Below are 25,224 nucleotides of genomic sequence, written 5' to 3' on the forward strand. Positions count from 1 at the left end.
GAAAATTTTAAGCTTGACTAGTGCATATAAACACATTGAATTCACGATGCTTCAATTCAAGTCCAAGATGATGTTGTTAATTCAAACTATCAATGTTGTTGATATTCTATTTAATAGCATTCATACTTGCTACTCCAGTAAAGAATAACAAAAAAGCAACAACTCACAAATCAACGAGTAAAAATCAAATAAACCCACTAGATCATGTGGATTTATTTTATGGAACAGAAGGTGGTGGGAATATGTTTCCAGGTGTTACTAGACCATTTGGTATGGCTAAAGTGGGAGTAGATGTTTTGGATAAAAAATTTGGAAATCCATATTCAGGATATGCGCCGGGAGGGAATATAAATGGGATTTCAATGATGCATGAAAGTGGAACGGGAGGGGCTCCTGAATATGGAGTTGTTTCTCAATTACCTTTTTATGGAGATTTAAATGGAGGTTCTGAAATTACTTTGAGTAGATCAAGAGCTGATTCTGCTAAAGTAGGTTATTATGCTGTTAATACTACTTCAAATATAGATATTGAATTAGCTGCGGGTGAGAGGTATGGAATATTAAAATATAATTTTAAAGACAATTCTCAAGATTCAAAAGTATTGGTAAATGTATCTCATCATTTAACTGCTCCTGATAGACCTTGGTGGACACAATATTTTGTAAAAGGATCAATAGATGCAACCAATCAAGGGTATACAGGCTCAACCACAATAAAGGGTGGTTGGGGAGATCAAGAACCTTGGACTATATATTATTGTTCAAATTTCTCAACCGCAGCTACTAAAGTCTCAAAATTTGATAAAAATGGAGTAAGTGATAATCAATATTCAACCAGTTCGACAACTCAAGATGATTCATTTGGTTTAATTTTTAATTTTGATAAAGAATCAGAAATCATTGCTCATGTTGGAATTTCATTCATTTCAACCTCACAAGCATGTAACAATATAAATTCAAAACAAGATTTCAATTCATTAGTTGATGAAACTCAAAATATTTGGTTAGATGAAGTATTCGACAAATTTCAGATTCAAAGTTTTAATGATTCGGTGGTAGATAAATTTTATACAAATCTATACGGAACTCATTTGATACCCACAAATAAAACAGGTGAAAACCCTAATGAAGGTTGGTCAGCAAATGAAGTTTATTATGATGATTTTTTCACTATTTGGGATACTTTCAGATGTTTAAATCCATTAATTAATATTGTGAATCCTACAAGAGGTTCAGAAATCGTTCAATCACTCACAAATATATATTTGAATGAAGGATGGACTCCAGACGGTAGATCTGCAAATCAAAATGGTAGAACTCAAGGTGGTTCAAATTCAGATATTGTGATGGCAGATGCGTATGTTAAAAACATTCAGAACATAGATTGGTCTAATGCTTATAAGGCAATGGTAAATAATGCTGAAGTTCAACCACCATATTGGTATGATTCATTTGCACCAGATGCTTCTACTAAGCAAGGTAGAGGTGCGCTACCGGATTGGTTAAAATATGGATATATCACTAGAAATTATTCGAGATCAGTTAGTAGAACTATTGAATACGCATATGATGATTTTGCTTTGAGTCAAGTTGCTAAAGGTTTAGGTAAAAACGATGATTATAACAAATATTTGAAAAGATCAGCTAATTGGCAAAATATTTGGAACAAGGACGCTGAAGCTAAAGGTTATAGCTATAAAGGATTTATACAACCTAAAAACGCTGATGGTAGTTTTAATTCCGAAAATTATGATCCTTTATCTTGTGGAGGTTGTTATTGGAAAGACGATGAATATGAGGGTAAACCAGTTGAATATGGTTTTGCTGTACCTCATGATATACAAACTTTAAAATCATTAATTGGTTCTGATGATACATTTGTACAAAGAATATCGGATTTATATCCATTACATGGTAAAAAAATTGCTGATGTAGGAAACGAACCTAGTTTCTTAACTCCATTCTTATTTAATTTTGTTAACAAACAATATAAAACAAGTGAATTAGTGAATTACATATTAAATAATGATTTTAAATTGGGAGTTAATGGATTACCGGGAAATTCAGATGGTGGAGCAATGCAAGCATGGGTGATTTTTAGTTTAATTGGTCTTTATCCTGTTGCTGGTACAACAACCTATTTGATTACATCACCATCATTAACTTCTTTGCAATTGCAATTAGAAAATGGATCAACTTTTAAAATTAAAGCCAATAATTTATCTTCACTAAATATATATATTCAATCACTTAAAATAAATGGTCAGAAATGGGATAAGAATTGGATTGATCATGAATCTATATTTGGTTCTAAAGGTGGATCAATAGAGTTTGAAATGGGATCATCACAAACTGAATGGGAATCAGGTGATGTTCCTCCAAGTTTTGGTCACTACACATTATAAATAAATAGAGCATAATTGATTTTTTTTATAAATAAATTTTATAAATAAAAGTTTATAGAGATTAAATTTCCAATTCAAATTCGTTAATATAGCATTTCAATTTTCTCAACACTAACAAACTTTTAATTTTCAATTCAATGGAAAAAATATCTTGTAATGTAGGTGATGTTTGAAATATGATTTTTTCCGTTATGTATTTGATAATCTCTGCTTTAGTAATGTATAAATTTGTAGGTAATTCATCTATTTCAATTTCTGACTTGTATTGATAATGTAATTTCAAATTAATGTTGTAATTGACCAAATTTTTGGAAATTTTAAAATTAATGTCTACAAAAAAGTTTCGATTAGGATCTTGTTGTTCTTGTTGTGTTTGTAATTGCAGTTTTTGTATGAGATTTGATTGATGCTGTTGGATTTCGTCTCCTGATTGTAATTGTTCAATAAGACCCATTTTATTTAACATGGAGCTCATCTTTATCCCCAAAAGTTGAAAATCAGTAAGCTCTTCTGTAGGATCTGGAGTTGAAAAAACTGACGTGAGTGGTGTTGATGTTGCAGTGAATATAGGAGATTTTGGTTTATTCATATTCCATAATGATAATGAGGATGAGCTTTTCGATGGTGATGATGATGCTAATGATACGACCCTGCTTTGTGGTTGTGGTTGTGGTGCGTTGACTGGGGTGACTTTTCTGCTTAACACATTAGATTTACTTTGATTTGACGGTTGAGTAGTTACATCTTGCATAAATTGAGGATTTTGAAATATTAAATTGTCTAGTTTAGTACATGTTGAGTTTCCAAACCCAATACTTGTTTTTTGCTGTCTATCATTTTCAAAAGTTATTATCTTAGTATATTTATCATCAGTTGAATCTGGTGGAGTGATTGTTTTTGTAGTTACTATCCTTGACATATTTGAATGATTATGATTGTAAGAAAAAAAAGTGAATGACCTTAAATAACTTTTGTAACAACAACCAGTTGTCATGTTGTTCTGTTGCTGATTAAATCAAGAATTTTTTATCTTTAATTTAGACGAAAAGAGTAATTATTATTTTTTTGGTTGCATGTTAAAGATTGTTTCAAGATCTTAAAAATAGACGAGTTTTGTGTCAGATTATGATTTTGTTATTTAATATTCTAAAGATTTTATTTGTCGAATACAAAAAATTTTGGTAATGATACATTGGATAGGTTCATGAAAGTCCATGTTGTCGTCCTGATATTTCTAATGTTTCTATCCAAATGCTTCGATGTAAATAAGATTCAAATGACCTTATGAAATAAATTAAATCTGAAACATCCAGCTTGTATTTTTGTGTAATTAACCACGTTACAAACTAATGAGGGGTAAACTTTGATTTGCTGAGGCTGAATCAAAGATGGCAAATAATATAAATCATTAGTTAAGAGTTTTTCCTCTATACATAATTTTAACTCTCTATTGTTTAGCGGGTTAGAGCTCTAATTTAGTAAACGGTTTATTTTGAAAAAAACAAATCGATTGGCTGTACAGAAAATATTTGATCCAAATTAGTTGCAAATTAAACTCTGTTGAAAGTCCAATTGAACCTGCCAAAATTGTTTCATTACTTAATACCACACACACTTTGTGAATCGTATCTTAAGCTTCGGGATTTACCTTTTTATTATAATGAAAAATATTAATAAAATTTGACGCAGATTTTCTTGAATTTGTTCTGATAAATGAAATGAATATTACCAGTTATAACTTTATTGTTTTAATTAGATAATAATCAGTTTCTTCTTGATATTAAATATTTGTATGCTGACTTGAACAAATATTTTCGAAAACTAAATAAATTGGCCAAAATTTATCCATGGGCTACCAGATTGTGTTTCATCTTCCCGACGAGTTTGCAAAATTATTGTACAATAATTTGAGACGGTAACTGGACAAAGTAGGGAGTAAGTTGAGTTTTTTTCATCACAAACGACTTGAGAGTAACTTCCATAAGTACTATTTCAAGGCGTGATGAGATCAAACTATAAACTAACTTTAGACAAATTTATTTATAAAATTTGGTGATCGCTCGCACTCTAGTGCAGTTCCTCTTTTTCTTCTTTTATTTAATACCAACTGTTTATTACATTTGACATAGAGAGATGAACAAATTAAATTAATGTAATAAATCAAGTAGCGTAATAAAAGCAGCAAATTCTGGAGTATAGATGAGACAGATATGTCGACACTAACGCTCCAGCACTTTTATACGAGACTTTTCCGGCAGAAGTTTGCAAAAAGGGTTTTTTGAGCTAATTAATTCAAATTAGTCAATTAGCTTTATATTTGGTCAGTTACATTCTGATGCTTGTTTGGTGAAGATAGTGTTTTGAGTTTTGAGCTTATTGAAAGTAGTGCGTTTCTACCAAAAGTTTGAACTTGAAAAATTTACTTCCAACGGAACAAAACTTAATATTGTAAGTATGCTTAATTTAGCACTTTAATTCAAACCAACATCAAAAACATAACATAACTTGGGATCAGAAGGCATCAGCCATATCAAGTTAAGTCTACCCAATTATCTCCATAATTTAAATTGTTTAATATATATAGATATTAAGATAAATGACCAACAATTTAGTTGAGATATGAGTGAACTTGAAACAACAAATTCTGAAACACACACTCCAACGGAACATCAACAGGGAGAACAGCAGGAATTAGAGGAGGAAATAGACAAACAGTCTAGCACTAAAAAGCGAAAAACTTCAGTAGGCAAAAATGCAAAATCAAAAGCGAAATCAAAAGCAGAAAGTGAAACAAGAAGATTAGCTCAAGCTTCCAGAACATTGAAAGCGTGTGAGCTATGTAGGAAACAAAAGACAAGATGTTTCAGATCACCAGATCATCCTAATTCATGTTTACGTTGTCGATTTATAAACAAAGTTTGTTCATTTGAAGGTGAAGCTGGAAATAATAATGGAAATAATATAATAAACACTGATATCATAAGTGGAGACCAGAATGATAAATTAAATTTAATCTTAAGTAAGGTTAGTGAGATTTTTCGGATTGTTAAAAATGATAATAATGAGGATGCAAGGTTGTTGTTGGATGCTGCTAGCTCCATGCAAAATAATTCTGGTCAAGGTCTAAATTCAAGATCTAATTCGGTCTCAAATGTTGAGGAAATTGAACCAATCATACCAGATTTTCCAACGTTGAATTCAACTTCTATTTCATCACCATTTGCATTAATAAATAACCATATGCAAGGTAAGAATTTGTGTCCGTCGACTATACTGAATCTTTTCATTGCTTCACCTGATGTGTTGTCCAACGTTAAACACAATACTTTATTAGACTTGGGCATTTTAACTCAATCAGAAGTAATTGATTTGGTCAATGACTTTCGAAGAAATTATGGTAGATGGGTTTCATTTCCTAGTAAGATCCCAACTGATATATTGGTGGAAGAAATCAAATACAAATCCCCATTATTGTTAACTACTTGTTGTTGTATAAGTCTTCGATATTCTTTGGATGATAATATGGATAGCAGCAAACAACACCATAAATTTAAACAACTCATTAACGTTTTAATACAAGATTTGAATCAAAGTTTTTTGAGGTACACTTCATTTGCTAAGAACGACTATGGATTTATCGAGTTTTTACAAAGTTTGGTGGTTTTGAGTATTTACTCGTCTTCGATATCAACGTTAGTTTCCAATCTAACAATTAATGATTCTACCAACGATTTAATGGGGTTCAACTTAGACCCTTATCAATTATCAAGTATTGGAATTACCTCGTTTTTAACCAAATCAACATTTCAAACTTTTCGTTCAGTTTCTGAAACATCCGATTCTGAACTGCTCACCAAAATTAGGATATACAATCATTTATGTTTGGTTCATGTGGTCAACTGCTTATTCTCCGGAAGAATGTGCATATTGGACGATACGAGGATCAAATATTGTAATTCTGCATTGTCATTGTTTAATGCCACTAATTTTGATGGTAGAATGTGTTCAGAAATAAACATCTTATATATCACTTACAAATATTTGCAACAACAAAATAGTACCGATCTTAATCAAATCAAGCAAAACTTTAAAACCACACAACAAGAAATAGAAGATTGGCTAATCACATGGGATTATTTATTTCAACAACCAGCCTTACAATTTGTCGAGTTCAATTATAATTTTTGCTCAATGTTGATTTTGTTTATTTTCTGTTTCCACAAAGAAATAGTGAATATATCACAAGACGAATTTTCTTTCGAGCGATTGAATCAAAGTCCAGAATTGATGAGAACGGCCCTATTGAGCCAAGAACCAAATTATTTGATAAAAATGTTTGAGTTTGGTAAAAAAGTGTTAGATCATGTCGAAAATATTAATAATGATTCTTACTTCGCTTATTTGTCTGATCAAATTCATTTTTGTTTTTATTTTACTGGTATTATACTAATTTTAATCTTGCGAATAATTATGGATCGTCAGGATATAATTACTGACATTCTCGAGGAGTTTTCACAAAAGAATTTGGATTTTCATTTAAGTTCGATTTATAAATTAATCACAAAGTTTGAGAACATCAGTATGATCAATTCCAAAAAGGATATCATTTCAATTTACATAGCTGGTCTAGAGAATTGTCTTGAGGAAAACTTTTATAGTAAAGATCAAAGTATTTAACTATCATTGCTTCTATTTAAGATGTCCCTTGTAGTTCCCTTCCATGTAATCGATATGTACAAATGCTCTTTCTACATTTGGTAAACTTTCAATCGAATACTGTAATGCTTCTGCTATATCATGACAATCTTTGAAACTCAAATCTTTGAATTTTGAGTCCGTAGTAGCAAAAACTAGATCAACTTCAACTTGTAAATTATCACCAACATGATATACCTTGAGAGCTGTAATTTGTTTGATTGGTTCAGCAAATCTCATCGCTAAGTACAAGATGATTTTGTAATCTAATTGATTCGCCACGGCACCTGTTAAATTATTAATATGTTCAAATGCAGTCCCTCCCCAATTTAAAATAATATATACAGATAATAGCAAAGCACCTAATGAATCAAACCACCAAATGTTTAAAATGTGACCTAACCATGGCATCAATAAAGAAACTGTGTTGAACACAACATCTGTCATTGCATCTTGAGCTAAGGCTTGAACTGACGAAGATTTAGATTTAGAACACCACACCCAACATCCAAATTTTGCAACAATTGTAATTGTCATTATAGCTATTGCATCTGGTCCAATAGTTGCTGGTTTCCTTTGTTCCGGTGTACTAAAAAAAAGTCTTCTGAATGATTCTTGACCAACTTGAAAAAATGAAATGATGATGATTATTGAAAAGATCAAAACTCCCAAAGGTTCTAGTCTTGACCTCCCAATAGGATAAGAATGTTTAACTTTCCAATTGCTCTGTGACGCTAATCTATTTACAATATATATGATAAAAGTTGACAAAAAATCTAAAATGGAATCTAATAATGAAGCAATTACTGACAAGGAATTTGTTAATATTGATACTACCGTTTTACCAATTAGTAACACTACATTAATGAAAAAATTTACCAAGATTGCGTTCAAAATCTGCGAGTTATCTTCTTCTTCGTTATATCCTAAAAATTTTGATCCGTCGTTTGCAACATTTCCAGGAACATCGTAGAATCGCGAGTATTTTGAAGAAGCATTACCATTACTGGTGTCATTACTAGTTCCATTGCTGTTATCAGTTCTTTCGGATTCGGATTTTTTGATTAAGTTGTCAAAATTACTTATATTTGGGAGATGTTGTCTTTCATTATTTGAAATTGGAGTGGTTGCACCACTTAACGGTTCGTCCATTTCTTCAATATGATCCAATGCAATTGCTTTCGAATTAGTTTCTTTATTTGACTTTTTGGAATCATTGTAATTACTTAACATATTGTAATGAATCTTACCGGCATCCAAAAAATTATCAATTTCTTGAAATTTCTCAATTAAATAGTTTTGTTCTTCGTAATATTTTCTTACTTGTTTGTTCCTGATCTTGTTAACATTATCTTTGTAATACGCATACCAATTACATAAAGGTTTTACATTACCAATTAATTTAGAAGGTCTTAAATTATTCACGATATCAACAATACTCAATCTTCTTTGTTGTTCTAAATCTAGATTTAATCCTGAATTATTCGAATTTAAAAAAAGTGAAGGTTGATGGGGATGATGTAATGACAAATTTGATGAACTTTTATTAAAATTTGGATTAGCCAGATATCCAAAATCCAAAGTTGTTGCCAGTGGTGAATTGGGGTTGGTGACTGAATGATGACTGGATAATAACCTTTGGAATAATGGTTTTTCTGGATTAAGTTTGAGATATTCATTCGCTGAAAATGAAACTCTTCTTTTAGGTGATGAGAACTCTTCAAATTCTGTATAGTGTGAACTCTCCAAATTATTGTTACTTAACTTATCTATTGCATTCCCAGATTTTGGTCTTCGTAACGGTGATGAATTCAATTTGCCATTATTTAAACTAAGTTGATTTTGAAACTGATTTGACGACGGGTATATTTGCTCATCTGAATTTAATGAACTTGAGGAATATTGTGCATGTCTCAAATGATTTTGATCACTTTTTTGTAATATTGGTTGAGAATTTGACAAGTTATCATTTTGACTATTATATTGACGATTTTGCTTGGGATTTAATGGCAGATTTTCATTCTCTTCTGATTTCTTTGGTAATGTACTAATTGTCATAGTATCTAGAAATTATGTACAGTTGATTCTAGTTTGTTTCTTTTCTGATAAACAAGATGTTATGGATGATTTGATAAGTAGGTTGCAATGAAATGATGAGCTAAATTTTATTTTTGTCAAGTATACTTAATCAATTAAGTAGCTTTTCAGTCGATAACTAGTAATTATGAGATATTCTATGATGGTGCCAACAGAATCTTCCCTTTTTTTGTCCTGCTGCTGCTTGATAAAGAAAAAAAGAAATTGTATGATAACGATTTGATTAACAAAATAAAGAGTTATGCAGGAACACAAAAATAAACTTGAAAGTTTCATTAGACATATTCTGTTTGATACATATTTACATACTAAATTGATGTAACATTTTAGACCATATCTAGCCATTTTGAGTCGAGTAAAAATTACTATTCGTAATTTCATCAATTGCTCAATGTCGAATAAATTAATAGCATAAAAACCCAAGGCAAAGAACGTCTTTTTATGAAATGCATTCGGCCCAATTACCATGAATTTCAAATGTTTAATCAAAAAATAAGTATCGATGCCTACTTTGTATGGATATTGGCTTTGTAAGGTCACGAAGTCTCGGCTTCTCTCAAATTTTGCTATTTAAAAATCTTACAAGCACATCTGAAACGAATGTCACTAGGTCTTGCAAACGAGTAGATACTTAAGGGAAAAGAGCACTGAAATTAATCTGAGTATTAATGCAGTTTTATCAAACCTTTACTGCTTTAATTATCATAGAGAGAAATATTGTTCAATTTTTAGAAGTTTCAGAACACTCCTAAGAAAAAGAAGCTACGTTTCAGAATTTAAAAAATTTCGTAATTTCGTTACACAAAATTAAAGGATATTATCATTACATCATTAAAATATGAAATTACCTAGCAATCAAGCTATCGGAACTTAAGTTGTCTATGTGTTCAACTTTAACTTTTTCAATATCGTTTACATCGTCTTCTGCATAAGTTCTTTTAGGTGTGTGTTTTTCAATTGACACAACTTTCCAAGGTTCAAAAACTGGACATTGGTTAAATATAAAATCGAGTTCCTCCAAGCTTCTACCTTTCGTCTCGACAAAAAAGATGTATACAGCTGGTGCCATCAAGGCATTTATAACTGCAAAGATAGTGTATGTGTAATAGTTGATTGACTCAAATGCAATAGGTGTTATCATTACCACCATAAAATTAAAACCCCAATTACAAGCTGTTGACAAGGCTGCAATTGCAGATCTTGATTGAATTGATCCTATTTCACTTGGTATGAGCCATGTCCCACCTAAATACAGGACCAGAAATACACTATGTGGAGTTAGTAACATTTGTTTTATTTAGTTGATTTTATACTTCAGATAAAATCGTCCGTGAAAAGAACAAAAAGTTCGATCAATTAAAAAAGTTGACACATACCTGTTGAAAGCAAATAGAAAAAAGGCTGCGGCAATTCCCGCAGAAGTACCTGATCTACCTTGATCTTTAGCCTGTTGAGCTTTCCAACCTGCTATAGTTAAAGCCATCATTACCAATGCTTGACCTATCGCTCCCCAGAACAAGAGAGGACGTCTACCAAGCCTCTCAATAAAATAAATTCCAAATAATGAAGCCAAAAAATATTCAGTACCATTGCAAGCAGCTAAAATTCTCGCATTGAATGGAGACATTCCAATATAATTTTGAAAGATAGTTCCCGCATAGTAAGTAATCAAATTAATACCTGAGATTTGTTGAAAGATTTGAGCCCAACAACCTAAACTTAATCTATGGAAAGTTCTAGCTGGCCCTTGTTTGAAAAAATCGGTAAAACCAAAAGATTCTTTTGATGTCTTCTCTAAATCTAATGCACTTTGAATCTCAGTTAATTGATCAGTGATTTTTTCGTCTCCTTCTGGCAAATTGAATAAAGCACTGAATACACCCCTCGCCTCTTGAACTCTACCTTGAGTCATTAACCAACGTGGTGATTCAGGAAGTTTAAATAAAACTGGTAATAACATGATAGGGAAAATCATTTGAAAAGCAACTGGCAATCTCCAAGATATTCCTCTTGTATCGTTCGTATTAGCATCAATAAAATAAAATCCAAAATCAATCCAATATGAAATTGCGATCCCCAACGCAATCAAACTACCTTCCATCATTATTAATTTACCTCTTGATTTTGCTTTACTTAATTCTGCTTGCCAGACTGGAACAGTAGAAGTTAAATAACCAGTTCCAAATCCAGTAACAACTCTAGCTATTGCTAAATGAACAACAGTAAACGCTGAAGCTTGTAAGGCTGCTCCAATCAAAACTATAAAACAACCCAAAAACATACATTTTAATCTACCCAATTTGTCACCAAGATAAACAGTTGAAACAGCACTTACTAAACAACCTAATTCATAGACTCCGATAACTGCTCCTTGTAAAGTACTGTTATTCGATGCTTTTATACTTGGGAATTGTTTTTCAAACGATTCCAATGCTAATAAACTTCCATAAACTCCTTGATCATAACCAAATAAAAGAAATCCAACGCCTGCAAATATTGAAATCGCGTAATTTAACTTTGAACCAGTCATTCCTACAAATGAATGGACTTTCGATGCATCGTTACTTTCGTATGGTGAAGATAAGTTTTTTTCATTTGCAAGTGAACCCTCATGATCCAGATCACTTTCTGTCACTCTTGGTTTGAATTCTTCTGTTGAGTCCATTTGAAAACGTGTTTTTGATTAAAACTTTGAATATCTCATAATTTTGAGAAACAAGAACTGGTTACCCGTCCATATTTATACTAATATACACCAGATGACATCTTTCGTTCAATCATTGATCTTCGTGATTAGTGCCGTATAATCTCGAATTAATCCGAGATGCATCTATTGTTTATGGCAAATTTTTTTCAAAAAATGTGGGGGGAAAATTTTGTATTGACACAAAATCTCGAAACCTAATATTTTATTCCGCGTAGATCTTGACATAATTTTGACATATTATAATTTTTTTTTTCATATTATTTCTTGAGACAAGAAGAAAGAAGAACTAGTTGAAGAATTGTTGAAGAATTTAACTCTCGTAATACTCTTCGACTTGTTAAGCTCTTCATTTGCTCTTGATTTCTGATTTGGATTAGCGACTTCAAAAAAATTACTGATGGAGTTGAAATTTTTTAAAAGGTGGGGAAGTGAAAACTTATACATTACTATCACAAAATTAAAAGTCAATATTTTGTTGTTCGTTTACGTTCACCATATAATTGCTTTTACAATCAGAATATATTAAGCGTGATGTAAGTGTTTTCAGTAATCTTTCCAAGAAGCCTTGTATTTTTTTTTTTGGAGGAAAGCATTTTTTATTTCTATCAAGCCGTTTAAAAATTTTGATGGAATTTTTTGTACTTGCTTTGGTTGATTTTTTTAGTTCAGTGTTTGTCACGACTTGAATTAGAATAGCTCGAAAATCGCCAAGATATCAAGTGTCTCATCATCCGTAAATTGAACAGCTTTTTAGCTCGGCATATGGAGTTTAATGATATATGATCTGATACCAATTTTCTGAAAGCATAAAAGTTGGCAAAAATAGTAGATCTGCAACATTTATTGTCAGAAAAGCAAAGTCATCTTTGACACTCGATTTGAATTACATGTGTACTTTATCAGAATAAAAAATTAAGTGGCACTTGAATTTTGAGCTCGATACCTGAATGTTAAACGATAAATCATAAATGGATTTAACATTGAGTATCAAATATTTATTTTTCCGCTAAAGATGACGCTACAATTGAGAATCGCATATTGCAAATTCAATATAGTTGTCAGTACTTCTCTTTTGAGAAGTACAATCAAGTCTTTGAGTATTGTTGTTCAGTTTGTTGAGCATGTTTAGAGATTTTATAAAAGTCTGGTGATGTGCTCGGTCGAGACGAGATGAGCGGTTCCAAATATTTTTCATATCAAACGCTCTAAAAGAAAAAAAAAATTTAAAACAGTTTTTTAAAACACAAGATATCAATTTGCATGCTCAATAGAGCAAACCTTTTACGACAAAATAGAACATACATTTACAAATTCAACATGCCAAAACGTAATTTCAAGAGAAACAACAAAAAGGACACAACTTTTAAAAGACAAAACAACGAAAATGGAGCAAACAACACATGGAAAGAGGTTGAAAGAGATAATGCAGATTGGGAAAAGTATTACAAATCAATGAAAATACTCCCTGAATCAGAGTGGGAAGAATTCAAGAAGTCCTGTCAAGCGAACTTGCCGATGACTTTTAGAATAACGGGAAATAGAAAACATGCAGAAGAAATAAGAAATGTGTTTTTAGATAGGCATGTCAAAAATTTAAAAGGTAAAGAGTTTGAAGGGGTTGACATAACACCAAAAAACATTGAATTTTATCCCAATGAGTTAGGCTGGCAGATTGATGTTAGTAAACAGACTATAAAGAAACAGAAGGATTTTGCAAAAACTCAACGTTTTTTGGTTATTGAAACTGAAGTAGGAAATATTAGTAGACAAGAAGCTGTCTCAATGATCCCACCTTTATTAATGGATATCAAACCAGAACATTATGTATTAGATATGTGTGCTGCTCCTGGATCTAAAACTGCACAATTGATTGAAGCATTACATGCTAATGATGAAAAAGAACAACCAACTGGATTCGTCTTGGCTAATGATTCTGATTACAAAAGAAGTCATATGTTGGTGCATCAAATAAAGAGATTGAACTCACCAAATTTCTTGGTTGTTAATCATGATGCTCAATTATTTCCTAGAATAAGATTAAATAACTCCTCAACCCATTTAAAATTTGATAGAATATTATGTGACGTACCATGTTCTGGAGATGGTACTATGAGAAAGAATATCAATATATGGAAAGATTTTAGGCCAGGTAATGCTATAGGGTTACATCCATTACAATATAATATCTTAAATCGTGGATTACAATTATTAAAATCTGGTGGAAGACTAGTCTATTCTACTTGTTCATTATCACCGATTGAAAACGAGGCAATAGTAGCAGAAGCATTAAGACAGTGGGGGTCCAAAATTAAATTGGTCGATGTTAGTAATGAATTGTCAGGTTTGAAAAGAAGACAAGGTATGAATGATTGGGTTGTTTTTGGAAAAGATATGAAAATAAAACAAAAAGGGGAAGATGAAATACTTTCAGATTCGATGTATCCACCAACTGAAGAGGAGATTAAAAGTGAGTTGCGTAAATGTGTTAGAGTTTATCCTCATTTGCAAAACACAGGAGGATTTTTCATAACTGTTTTTGAAAAAGTTGATCAAAGTAATACCAGTAGTGTTTCAAATAAACGAACTGATCGTGAAGATGAAAATATAGAGAAAGGCAATAAGAAACAGAAGACAAGCAATACCACCAATGAAAAACCTGAATCAGTTGTTGTCACAACAGCTGAAGACTCAACGGAACTCAAACCAACATCTGTGAAACAAAAATTACCAAGAGATGCTAATGAAGAACCATTTATTTTCCTAGACCCATCCAACGAAGAATTACAAAAATGTTGGCCATTTTATGATTTTAATGAAAACTTCCCAAAAGATTGCACATTAGTTAGAAATGCAACTGGTGAACCTTTAAGAACAATTTATTATGCGTCACCAATAGTAAAAGAAATTCTTACAATTAATGATCAAAAATTAAAATTAGTACACGGTGGAATAAAATTATTTGTAAGTCAAAGAAGTGAACATAGTGAAGGTTGTCCTTGGAGAGTTCAAACTGAGGCTTTGCATACTATTGAACATTTTATTGGTACTAAAAGACATTTAAAATGTAATTTAAAATTATTGGAGTATTTGTTCACAAACGCGTTCCCAAAAATTGAAGAATTGAGAAAATTAAAAATTGATGAAGAGTTTTCAAACACTTTAGATACTTTAAGTGAAGGTTGTTTATTCTTGACCATTAGTCGTGATGATAAAGAGGATTTGTTCTTACCATTATGGAAAGGTAAAACAAACATAAATCTTATGGTTAGTAAAAAAGACACTCACGAATTGTTAAGTAGAATCTTTGATATTGATACTACTGCTAATGATGTTGGTAAAGAAAAATTGTATCAAGAGAAGGTAGAAGCAGCTAAGAAAGATAGAGAAGATAAAGAAGCTTCAGAAGATGATAAAGTTACAGACAAATTTGAAAAGGAGGAGGAACCAAAAAATGAATAGAAGATTTTAGTCATCAGATCATTGTTGACAGTAAAGATATCTACTACTTAAACAATATTTTATGATTATCCTTGTTGTCATTTATATCAGAATATTTGGACAAATACTTTGACAATTGGTTTAATTTATTGTGAAATTGAATTTGTAGATTCAAATGTTACCTTATGAATTATCATTCTTAATTCAAATTTCTTGTTCTTTATAGCACATCGCAGCCTTCGTCTTCCCTTATCTCTTTACCTTCATTATTACCTAGCCACTATTTTAACTTCTCGTCTTTTGGTCAAGACGAGATTTTGTCATCCTCTATCTCATTAGTATAATCATCTTCGACTTCACATTCGCTATCAGTTCCATGCTCTTGTAATTTTTCATCTTTGTCATCATCACTCAAAGCTGGGTCTCTCTCCAAATACATCTTACAAACTTCATCAGTAATTAGTTCATCACACCAGGATTCTATTAACATTCCCATGAATATTAAACTCAGTTCATCCATTGATTCCAAATACTTATCATATCTAAGTGCTTTTCTACCTCCATCAGCAGATTTCGTTTTTGATCTTTTCAATCTTTTGTTTGCCAGTGTTAATTCCTCATGACTGTATTTTTTAGACAAGTAATAATGTATGGAATTTAATAAATCTGAATTTGGTAACAAAGGATCTTCAACTATCGGTATTTTTAAATTCCCCGGTTTCATCATTTCCAATATTTCATCTGGTGGTATTGATCTTCCATACTTTTGAAATACTTGATCCAAATCAGATGATGATTTATCAATGATAAGTTTTATACCTTGAGGAGTTTTTACCAATTTATGATTTATAGAGTCTCTGTTCTCCACTATATATTTTCTATTAATATTCCTTTTCACGTGATAGTCTCCATTACATGCGTTGTAGATGTTGGAATTGTTTATTAGTTTTCTTTCTCTTCCAGATATGTTCATTAGTTATTAAGATAAGGGTTTTAGGTCTTCCTCGTAAATTTGATGAAATAGGTAGCTTTTGATGGCACAAAACCGATAAGCGAATCACCAAAAAAAGCAAAACGTAAACAGTTGAGAAGTAGAAACAAATAATTATATATGACAAGATTCATCTATATACCATCAACTGGACCTAAAAGACTCAAAATATAACAACATTTAATTACATATGGTTGACCCGCAATTGATAAGGACGCATAATGAATTAAGGCTCGAACTATCAAAATTGGTGACATCGAATGAGCTTAGGGCTTTTCAAATTACAACAGCCATACTCAAACTAGGATTAATCAAACAAAATCAGATAGCCAGTAAAAAAGTAGTAAAATCAAGTCCCAAGAAAAAGCAGAAAGGAGAGGAAACGTCCAGTCATTATTTTGAAATAGAATTAAACAAATTGAAACAACAATATTCAACTGAGTCAAAATTAAAAGATGTCAAATTAGATTCATTCAAAAAGGAAAACGAAAGATTAAAATCACAAATTAAAAAATTGAATTCAACTAAAGACAATAGGTCTAAATCCTCAAATTCTAACAGAAGTTCAAACTTTTTCAAGAGTCAAAGAAATAGAGTACCTAGTGGAAAATCAATATTTACCCCAGATAAATTCAATTCATCAAATTCAACAAATTTACCTTTTTACAAAAGACTGACATTTTCAACTATTTTTGATGATGAGTTAATGACACCAATCAAAAAGGAGAAGAATAAGATACACAAATTGGAGAATAAATTCAAAAACATTTTGAATTCTTCAGCCTCGAATGACTTAGTAACTAAATTGAATGACGTCAATGAAATTGAGGGTGGAAAAGAAGAAGACGGTGATGAAGTTATTTCTGTGAACAATGGACCTAGAGCTACTTCGTCGCCATCAGCAATTAAGTTAAACACTAATTCCAAATATATTGAAAACTTTGATAATGAAGATGATGGTGTCAGAAGTGAAAGTGAACTGGGTAAAGATCCAAAAGAGAAAAAATCAAAGCCTGATACAGAAAGTCCATCACCGGAATTCACTCCGCAAAGAAGGCCAAGAATGACGAGAAGCGTGACCTCTTCAGGTGGACAAAATACTTCGATTGGTGCTAACTCCACATTGACCTCACCAACAATGTTAATGATGAATAAAAGATCGAATAGTATCGATCCACACCAGTCACCAACTAATACAAACAAAATTAGAAGAATTAAAAAGATCAAACAGGTAACGAAATCTATTGGGTCAAATGACAATACCTCAAGCCAAATCAAGAAAGAGAACTCAATATTTGACGATGAAGTCTCTGACGATGAAATTGAGACTAGCTTTAACATTTTGAATAAATTTGAAGATTCAAATTTCACAAACGATGCTGCTAACACATCAATTGCCGTGTCGAAAAAGATTCGAAAGTTAGAGGATGTTGATGACGAAACCGCAAAGGACAATGAAGACGAACCAGTGAAGAAGAAAAGAAACGTTTTTACAATCGAATAAATGAGGAATAAATGGACCGAAATTATACGGATTACTATTATTCTAACATTTTTCAATCTCTTTGATTTAAATAGCGGTCGTACGACGCAGCGAAATTTGGTCTCTCATTGATCTTAATTTGGTAGCATTCAATTCTGACAAATAATTTTTGTTTCACATCATATTTCGGGTTTAAAAATATTCAAAGGCGAATTTGAATCATTCATACTATAGTAATTAACTTCATATTTACGCTTAAAGCTAGTTTTCAATCAAGTTGTAAGCCAGGATCATGATTATTTTGAATAAAACAACCACTTGTCGCGCAATAAAGAGGCGAATTTTGAAGAAGTCAACACGTTCAAATTATAAATATGTGAAACTTGTACGAAATGCAACAACATCTACTCAGATCAGTCCTACGTCAATAAGGCCTTTGATCCTGCAGATACCTCACTTTCCTTCAGATCTCAGACCAGATCCATTTATTCACAATAAGGAAAAGTTTATACTAAATAATCCCATCTATTTTGATAAGTCGAAACCAGATCAACCACAACCCAAAGAACAACCAAAAGATAAAATTAAATCACCATCAAAAGATAAATCTGAAAATCTGGAAAAATCACCACAAAAGAAAGAGGAAGATTTGGAAAAGAATAAGACGGATGAAACACAAACAGATATAGTGGAACAAGCTGAATCGAAGATTAGTATAGATCCCAACACCCCTTCAACGAGTGGTTCGAATTCTGTTTCTTCAAACAGTGGTAATGACGGCAAAAACGATAACATCAACAACAACAACAATAACAATAACAATAATAATAACAACAATAATAACAATGATAATGATAATAATGGAAACGATGGCAAAGATGATCAACACTTGGTAAACTCCAGAACAGGATTGTATACGCCATTCTTAGCAATACCTATGAAAGATCGTCCTTGCTTACCCGGAAGATACTGTACAATAACTGTGACTGATCCAGAAGTAATAAGATGTTTACAAGAAGTTGTCGAAACCAAAGAACCATATTTTGTTTTATTTCATGTAAAAGATCCAGATAACGAAGATGCGCATATTGACATCATCAAAAATAAGGAATTTGTTCATGAAATTGGTACTTTATGTCAAATTGCAAAAGTAACCCCATTAGATTCAACTCATGTACACATATTAGCATATCCACATAGAAGAGTTAAGTTAGTTGATTTGAGCACACCAAAACATAAAAATGAAAATATTGAACAACAACAAGAAAATTTCCCTACTGCATACTTGAAAAAATTTGGCATTTCATACGCTGCTGTACAACCAATAGAAGATGAACCGTTTGAAAAAAATAATGTTGAGGTTCAGGCTCTCGTTGAAAGTATTAAAAGTTTATGTTCAAGTTTTTCGCCCAATCCCTTGGCTGCAGAAGGTGGTAGAAAAGTTTTGAATGATCCATCAATGTTAGCGGACTACGTTGGTGGGTCAGTATGTGGAGATGCTAAACAAATACAAGAAATTATGGATAGTTTGGATGTTCAAAAGAGATTAGAAAAGACTTTGAAATTATTGAAAGTTGAAGTCGACGCTGATGAAATTAAAAGAAAAGCTCATATTAATATGAGAGAAAGGACTGAAAAGCAATATGCTCAAATGTTGATTAAAGAATATACCAAAGAATTATTAAAAGCAGCAGGAATTGGAGAAAATTCAAAAGCAACAAAATTTGATGAAAGATTGAAGAAATTGAAAATGCCTGAGGAAGCTATGGAAGCTTATAAAACCGAAAGAGCAAGATTAGGAACTCAAAGTGACATGGAACTGAATGTTGTTGAAAGATATCTTGATTGGTTAACTCAAATACCGTTTGGAATATATTCGAAAGATTCATTCAATGTGAAAAAAGCTAGAGAAATTTTGGATCGTGATCATTATGGATTGAAAGACGTTAAAGATAGAATTTTGGAGTTTATTTCAGTTGGTAAAGTTTCAGGTAATGTTAATGGTAAAATTTTATGTCTTGCTGGCCCACCTGGTACTGGTAAAACTTCAATCGCTAAATCAATTGCTGAAGCTCTTGATAGAAAATATACTAGAATAGCGGTTGGTGGTGTGCAAGATGTTCACGATGTCAAAGGTCATAGAAGAACTTATGTTGCATCAATACCCGGTAGAATTATCTCAGCATTGGTAAACGCCAAAACATCAAATCCTTTAATGCTAATTGATGAAATTGATAAATTGGATACAACGTCTCATGGTGGTGCTGCTAGAGCATTCTTAGAAATTTTAGATCCTGAACAAAACAATGCTTTCGTTGATAACTTTATAGAAGTCAAAGTTGATTTGTCAAAGGTTTTGTTTGTCTGTACTGCAAACTATTTAGGTTCAATTCCAGCTCCATTAAGAGATCGTATGGAAATCATTGAAGTTAATGGGTACACAAAGCATGAAAAGATCGAAATTGCTACTAGACATTTAATTCCGGAGGCTTGTAAAAAAGTTGGGTTGCAACCTGGATTAGTCGATATTTCAAGAGATACAATAGCGAGATTGATTGATAAATATTGTCGTGAAAGTGGTCTTCGTCATGTCAAAACTTTGATCAATAGAATTTTCAGTAAAGCTTCCATGAAAATTGTTGAACAAGTTGAAGAACAACAACCTGAACAGGAAGAAATAATAGTGAAAGAAATTAAAAATGAAGAAGTGGATAAGGAAGAAGTAAACGGAGAAAAGGATGTGATTAAAAATGTCGAGCCTATTGTTAAACCTGTAGCTAATGTTGAAGCTGAGCTTACAACAAAAGAAGAACAAAAGTCCGAGGAAAAGAGCAAACCAGTTGAAGGTGAAAAACCAAATGAAAAAGAGAAATCAAGTGAAAAACCTCAAGAAGAGCTAGAAGAAAAGCCATTAAAATTAGAATTGCCGGATGATATTAAAATTGATGTCACTCCTGAAAACTTGAAAGACTTTATTGGACCAGAAATTTACACAAAAGATAGAATTTATGAAACATTGAAACCAGGTGTTGCAACAGGTTTGGCATATAACAATTCAGGGGATGGGGATGCCCTCTATATAGAATCAATTTTAACAGATTCTATCAGTTCAGATTTGAACAATGCTGGATTACATGTGACAGGTTCCTTAAAAGATGTGATGAAAGAATCGGCATCGATCGCTTATTCATTTGCCAAACAATACATGATCAACAAATTTCCTGAGAATAAATTCTTTGAAAATGCTCATATTCATGTTCATTGTCCAGGTGGTGCTATCCCGAAGGATGGTCCATCAGCAGGTATAGCTTTCACATCATCATTGATTTCCTTAGCATTAAATAGAAGTTTACCAAATGACACAGCAATGACTGGAGAGATTACATTAACAGGTAGAGTTTTGGCAATTGGGGGATTAAGAGAAAAAACTTTGGGTGCAAAAAGAGCAGGTTATAATAAAATAATTTTCCCTAAGGATTGTGAATACCAATTAGAGGAAATTCCAGATGAAGTTAAGGAAGGTATTACATACTATCCTGTTGAATGGTATAATGAAGTATTTGATCGCTTATTTGATATTGATCAATCTGAAGGAAATAATGTGTGGAAAGAGGAATTTGAAAAACTAGAATCTAAAAAGAAAGCAAAAAAGAGTAACAAATAAATAATAAAATAATAGAGTTCTTGTGTCTTGTAAATAATTTAAATGTGCATTTACACTTAATGATCATAAATACATTTTGATAATTCAAATGTCCTTTCTGTCTCTAATTATTTCTTCTCCTCCTTTTTTATTTCTCCAAAAAATGATTTGACTTCGTCTTCAGTCACAACTTTACCTTGTTCGGCAAATGGTTTAAAAAATTCTCTCAATTTCAATCTTATTTTGTCATACGCTTGTATACTTTCAATAGCTTTTCCTCGAGGTAATTGATGTATCGCATCAGCCGCACACATATCTAAGTAAGAGACGGTCGTGGACCATTCTTCCTCACTTGAATCTTCTGGTGGTTCATAAATTGGGTCATCTTTGTATAAGTATGAATTGTTATTCAAAAATTGAGCAAGTTTGGACGTTTGATCTAGTTTCGGGAGTGTACGTTCGATTATGTCTTTGAATCCGTTTTGAAGGAAAATAGAAAATGATTCCAGTGGTGGGGACTGGTCTTGAAGTGAGCTCTCTGTTTTAATCCTTTTCTTGTCTTGTTGATCCTCTTTTTGCTTTAGATTGTACCAGTCTTCCACTGTGTTTATATTTTCAAATCTCGGTAATTTTTCAAATATAACACCAGGTAAAAATTTATCAAATTCTGCAAATATCGTATTAAATTTAGAAACGCAATTCCAACAAATGAAACTATCAAAAGAATCCAAATTTGGAAAATATTTTAATTTCTGTATCATATCATACTCATCTTCTTCATTCTGATAAATTTCTTGTTCATTCATACCTTCTTCTCGTTCAGTACGTTTTTTTTGTTCTTGTTGACAATTGTCGTCATAAGTCTTACCTGCTTCCTCCTTTGATTCGGCAGAGTGTTTCTCCTCGCTTACAGTCTCTGCTGCGTCGTCTCCTTGTTCTGCAGCAAATCCTGGTGGTGATAACTGATCTAATCTATTTTCTCCAATATTATATTGTTTATTTTCGCTCTGAGTCTCTTTTTTGAATGCATCTGGTTTAAACCCCATTATACATTTATCATGGTACCAATCTTCTCCACACTGAAAGCCAAAAAAGCATTGAATCATATTACCGGTTTCTTCCAATGGGTTATAGGGTTGTTTACAACCACAAAACTTGCCTGAAAAATTTTGATTGTATACATTTGAGGAGCTAGGAATATCGTCAGCTGGTAACGACACTTGACTAGAATTTCTTGAATTCGAATTGCTTCCGGTCGATCCATTAGATATCATTGATGATCTTCTTCTATGAGCATTACCAGCAGAATTGGTTTTATGATCCTGTCTTCTCAACTTGCATGCGCCATCAACAGTTTTAGCCATTCTAGTCGTACCGCAGTCACAAACAAAAGATCTTTTAGAAAACAACTCAACTAATTCATGTTGTGAATGACACAGTATTGAGCATGCATAGCAAACACCAATGGGGGTATTATCATTTTCTTCTGAGCATGACAAACATGCAAATACAGGTTGTCTCAATTCTCCCTTCTCATATGTACACTCATCAAAACTATATGGCATTATTCTTTTAGCCTCTTTTTCCAATTCCACTTGATTATTAATGTAATCTATTGCCGTTAATGAATCATGAGATCCATTCTTCATAGTTTCGCCGTTGGGCAAAGACTGATTAGCATTTTCCATGTTAATTTTAAATTAATGTCCAGCAATATACGGCAAACAATTGATGATGGTGGTATTACTAGCAAATGTGTTGATCTTGATTGAGCTATCTCTTGTGGTTGATGTTGATTGTTCTTTGTTTGCTTGTTATATACAAAGATGGTAATCAAAATAGCGGACTCAATTTTGTGTTAAATTTCTAACATAATTATATTTGTTCGTGTTTCAAATATCATAGATTACAAGTATTAAGAGATGGGGAAATTTTATACACAGAAGGACGATGTGCTGACTTTTGTCCCATCAATGTAATCAAAGAGTGTTGGCTAATTCTTTATTTTAGCTTTTAATTTAGAAGTTTACAAATATTATACAATTATCTTTTTTAAATCAATTTCCTCTCAATGAACCCTTCAAATTAAGTCTAATCACTTATACTTATTTCAGTAACAATTTCATCGTATCCTTCCCTGTACTCATCAACTTTCTCAGCATTCTTTTTGTTTTTCCCACCACCTGGTACAATCATTACACAAGAAGTTGGTCTTTTAGTAGCTCCTGCACTTCCCAAATCCTCTTTTGAAGGTATGAAAATATACGAAACTCCATTATCTTCACACAATACTGGAATATGAGATATAACATCAGCAGGGCTTATATCTCCTGCAATTATAACTAAACCTTTCTCTCCTTTTCTTAAAGCTTTCACAACTTCTTTCACTCCTCTTTTGACATGTTTTGCTTTGGATGCTCTCTTTATAGTTTTTAAAATCTTTTTATTTAATTTTTTAGATGCTAAAGGTTTTGCAAATGGTAAAATGGCTGACATTCTTTTTTCATAATTATCTTCAACTGCATTGGTGGTAGAATTCTCTGAAGATTTGGTTTTGGCTTCCTTAGGTTGTTTTGGTTCTTTTACTTTTGATGCTTCTTTTGTTTTTGGCTCCTTGACCTTTCCGTCTTTCTTGCTACCCATTATGTTATACGCGTTGTGTTGATTGGATTTTGTAATATCTACTCGAGTTAAAATTGATTGAAGAATTTAAGATGCCTTTTTTCGTTTTATTTATGGTAGCGAATCTATCATGGGTATTTCAGTAACAGTATTATCGTATATCAATACACATACGAGCTACTTAATATCCTAAAAGCTTGTTAGTTCGTCATAGTGAAATCAAGAGATGGATAATAATCGACAGAATAGGAAAAGAACAAAATCACATCATCACAACGGACGTTTCTCCAATCATAGAACACCGCATCACTCATCAGTCTCGACGTCTAAATCATCAACGTATGTGCCTAATAACTTCAATACTTCACCTATACAACTCCAATTAAAGACAGAAGAGCTAAATGGAGATTCACCAAAGTCAAAAGCTGCTCCAGTTTCAGTTGATGACGCAAAAGTAATATCTTTTTTATCAAAGTTACAATCTAAACTAACCCTATCCTATTCAAATGAATTGACTCACGTTACACTAATTTTGAGTAAAATGGAATCACGACTATTACAAGAAGATCAAACGTTAAAACAACTGATGGTGGAACATTTCAAAATAAAGGACTTGGTATTTACAGAAGGCACGAATGAAGGAAGTATTGATTCACTCGTAACAATATATGGCACTCCATTTGCCATGTCGAAAGCTTCCACATTTTTGATATACAAAATAAATAGTCAAATAAACAATTTAAACCAAGAACCGTTTACTTTAAAATCATCGAATTACAAAATTCATTTATTAGTTGAGAATGCCAGTCAGGTGTATAATATTAAGTACATAGATAATTTATCTATTAGCTATGGAGAGTCAGGACTTTACAATATTTTCATACAGGGTGATCTCACATCTATTTTCAACTTCATGTTGCATTTAACTGAACGGAAATGGAACGAGGTCAAACTTGAAGATGTTCCTTTAAACGCCACTTTTGGAATTCATTTGGATTCGGCTTTGAAGAACATATCAGAACAGAATTTAAAAATTAAACTGAGAAGTGAATCTAAATTATTAAAGTATTTATACCCATCCTCCAAATTAAAACAGTTATCAGCAGAAACCTAAAGAGGTAAATAATGAATGAAATGATAAAC

At 32.0% G+C, this 25,224-nt stretch overlaps 12 protein-coding genes across 12 annotated transcripts; 6 read left to right on the forward strand and 6 right to left on the reverse strand. All coding sequences in view use genetic code 12, as the record gives it.

Annotated features, from left to right (window-relative positions):
• Nucleotides 1-92: 92 nt before the first annotated feature.
• KGF55_003632 (uncharacterized protein) lies at nucleotides 93-2,405 on the forward strand (the record flags this gene model as incomplete). The annotated part of the gene is made up of 1 exon (XM_051758447.1): nucleotides 93-2,405. The coding sequence occupies one exon, from the start codon at nucleotides 93-95 to the stop codon at nucleotides 2,403-2,405; it is 2,313 nt and encodes a 770-aa protein (XP_051614004.1).
• Nucleotides 2,406-2,466: 61 nt separating this feature from the next.
• Nucleotides 2,467-3,324, reverse strand: KGF55_003633 (uncharacterized protein; the record flags this gene model as incomplete). The annotated part of the gene is made up of 1 exon (XM_051758448.1): nucleotides 2,467-3,324. One exon carries the CDS (start codon nucleotides 3,322-3,324, stop codon nucleotides 2,467-2,469), a length of 858 nt encoding a protein of 285 aa, XP_051614005.1.
• Nucleotides 3,325-5,024: 1,700 nt separating this feature from the next.
• On the forward strand, nucleotides 5,025-7,082 carry ZCF19 (Zcf19p; the record flags this gene model as incomplete). The annotated part of the gene is made up of 1 exon (XM_051758449.1): nucleotides 5,025-7,082. The coding sequence occupies one exon, from the start codon at nucleotides 5,025-5,027 to the stop codon at nucleotides 7,080-7,082; it is 2,058 nt and encodes a 685-aa protein (XP_051614006.1).
• Nucleotides 7,083-7,094: 12 nt separating this feature from the next.
• On the reverse strand, nucleotides 7,095-9,158 carry KGF55_003635 (uncharacterized protein; the record flags this gene model as incomplete). The annotated part of the gene is made up of 1 exon (XM_051758450.1): nucleotides 7,095-9,158. The coding sequence occupies one exon, from the start codon at nucleotides 9,156-9,158 to the stop codon at nucleotides 7,095-7,097; it is 2,064 nt and encodes a 687-aa protein (XP_051614007.1).
• An 883-nt stretch (nucleotides 9,159-10,041) lies between these two features.
• Nucleotides 10,042-11,862, reverse strand: HGT13 (Hgt13p; the record flags this gene model as incomplete). The annotated part of the gene is made up of 2 exons (XM_051758451.1): nucleotides 10,042-10,465; nucleotides 10,574-11,862. The coding sequence occupies 2 exons, from the start codon at nucleotides 11,860-11,862 to the stop codon at nucleotides 10,042-10,044; spliced, it is 1,713 nt and encodes a 570-aa protein (XP_051614008.1).
• Nucleotides 11,863-13,164: 1,302 nt separating this feature from the next.
• KGF55_003637 (tRNA (cytosine-5-)-methyltransferase) lies at nucleotides 13,165-15,363 on the forward strand (the record flags this gene model as incomplete). The annotated part of the gene is made up of 1 exon (XM_051758453.1): nucleotides 13,165-15,363. The coding sequence occupies one exon, from the start codon at nucleotides 13,165-13,167 to the stop codon at nucleotides 15,361-15,363; it is 2,199 nt and encodes a 732-aa protein (XP_051614009.1).
• Nucleotides 15,364-15,646: 283 nt separating this feature from the next.
• KGF55_003638 (uncharacterized protein) lies at nucleotides 15,647-16,315 on the reverse strand (the record flags this gene model as incomplete). Its single annotated transcript, XM_051758454.1, has 1 exon — nucleotides 15,647-16,315. The coding sequence occupies one exon, from the start codon at nucleotides 16,313-16,315 to the stop codon at nucleotides 15,647-15,649; it is 669 nt and encodes a 222-aa protein (XP_051614010.1).
• Nucleotides 16,316-16,523: 208 nt separating this feature from the next.
• Nucleotides 16,524-17,837, forward strand: KGF55_003639 (uncharacterized protein; the record flags this gene model as incomplete). Its single annotated transcript, XM_051758455.1, has 1 exon — nucleotides 16,524-17,837. One exon carries the CDS (start codon nucleotides 16,524-16,526, stop codon nucleotides 17,835-17,837), a length of 1,314 nt encoding a protein of 437 aa, XP_051614011.1.
• Nucleotides 17,838-18,108: 271 nt separating this feature from the next.
• On the forward strand, nucleotides 18,109-21,480 carry PIM1 (ATP-dependent Lon protease; the record flags this gene model as incomplete). The annotated part of the gene is made up of 1 exon (XM_051758456.1): nucleotides 18,109-21,480. One exon carries the CDS (start codon nucleotides 18,109-18,111, stop codon nucleotides 21,478-21,480), a length of 3,372 nt encoding a protein of 1,123 aa, XP_051614012.1.
• Nucleotides 21,481-21,587: 107 nt separating this feature from the next.
• On the reverse strand, nucleotides 21,588-23,147 carry KGF55_003641 (uncharacterized protein; the record flags this gene model as incomplete). Its single annotated transcript, XM_051758457.1, has 1 exon — nucleotides 21,588-23,147. One exon carries the CDS (start codon nucleotides 23,145-23,147, stop codon nucleotides 21,588-21,590), a length of 1,560 nt encoding a protein of 519 aa, XP_051614013.1.
• Nucleotides 23,148-23,550: 403 nt separating this feature from the next.
• Nucleotides 23,551-24,102, reverse strand: NHP2 (snoRNA-binding protein; the record flags this gene model as incomplete). Its single annotated transcript, XM_051758458.1, has 1 exon — nucleotides 23,551-24,102. One exon carries the CDS (start codon nucleotides 24,100-24,102, stop codon nucleotides 23,551-23,553), a length of 552 nt encoding a protein of 183 aa, XP_051614014.1.
• A 205-nt stretch (nucleotides 24,103-24,307) lies between these two features.
• Nucleotides 24,308-25,195, forward strand: KGF55_003643 (uncharacterized protein; the record flags this gene model as incomplete). Its single annotated transcript, XM_051758459.1, has 1 exon — nucleotides 24,308-25,195. One exon carries the CDS (start codon nucleotides 24,308-24,310, stop codon nucleotides 25,193-25,195), a length of 888 nt encoding a protein of 295 aa, XP_051614015.1.
• Nucleotides 25,196-25,224: the final 29 nt, after the last annotated feature.

This window comes from Candida pseudojiufengensis (genome assembly GCF_024610245.1).
Source record: "Candida pseudojiufengensis strain CBS 10847 chromosome Unknown scaffold1, whole genome shotgun sequence".
Classification (NCBI taxonomy): Eukaryota; Fungi; Ascomycota; class Pichiomycetes; order Serinales; family Debaryomycetaceae; genus Lodderomyces; species Lodderomyces pseudojiufengensis.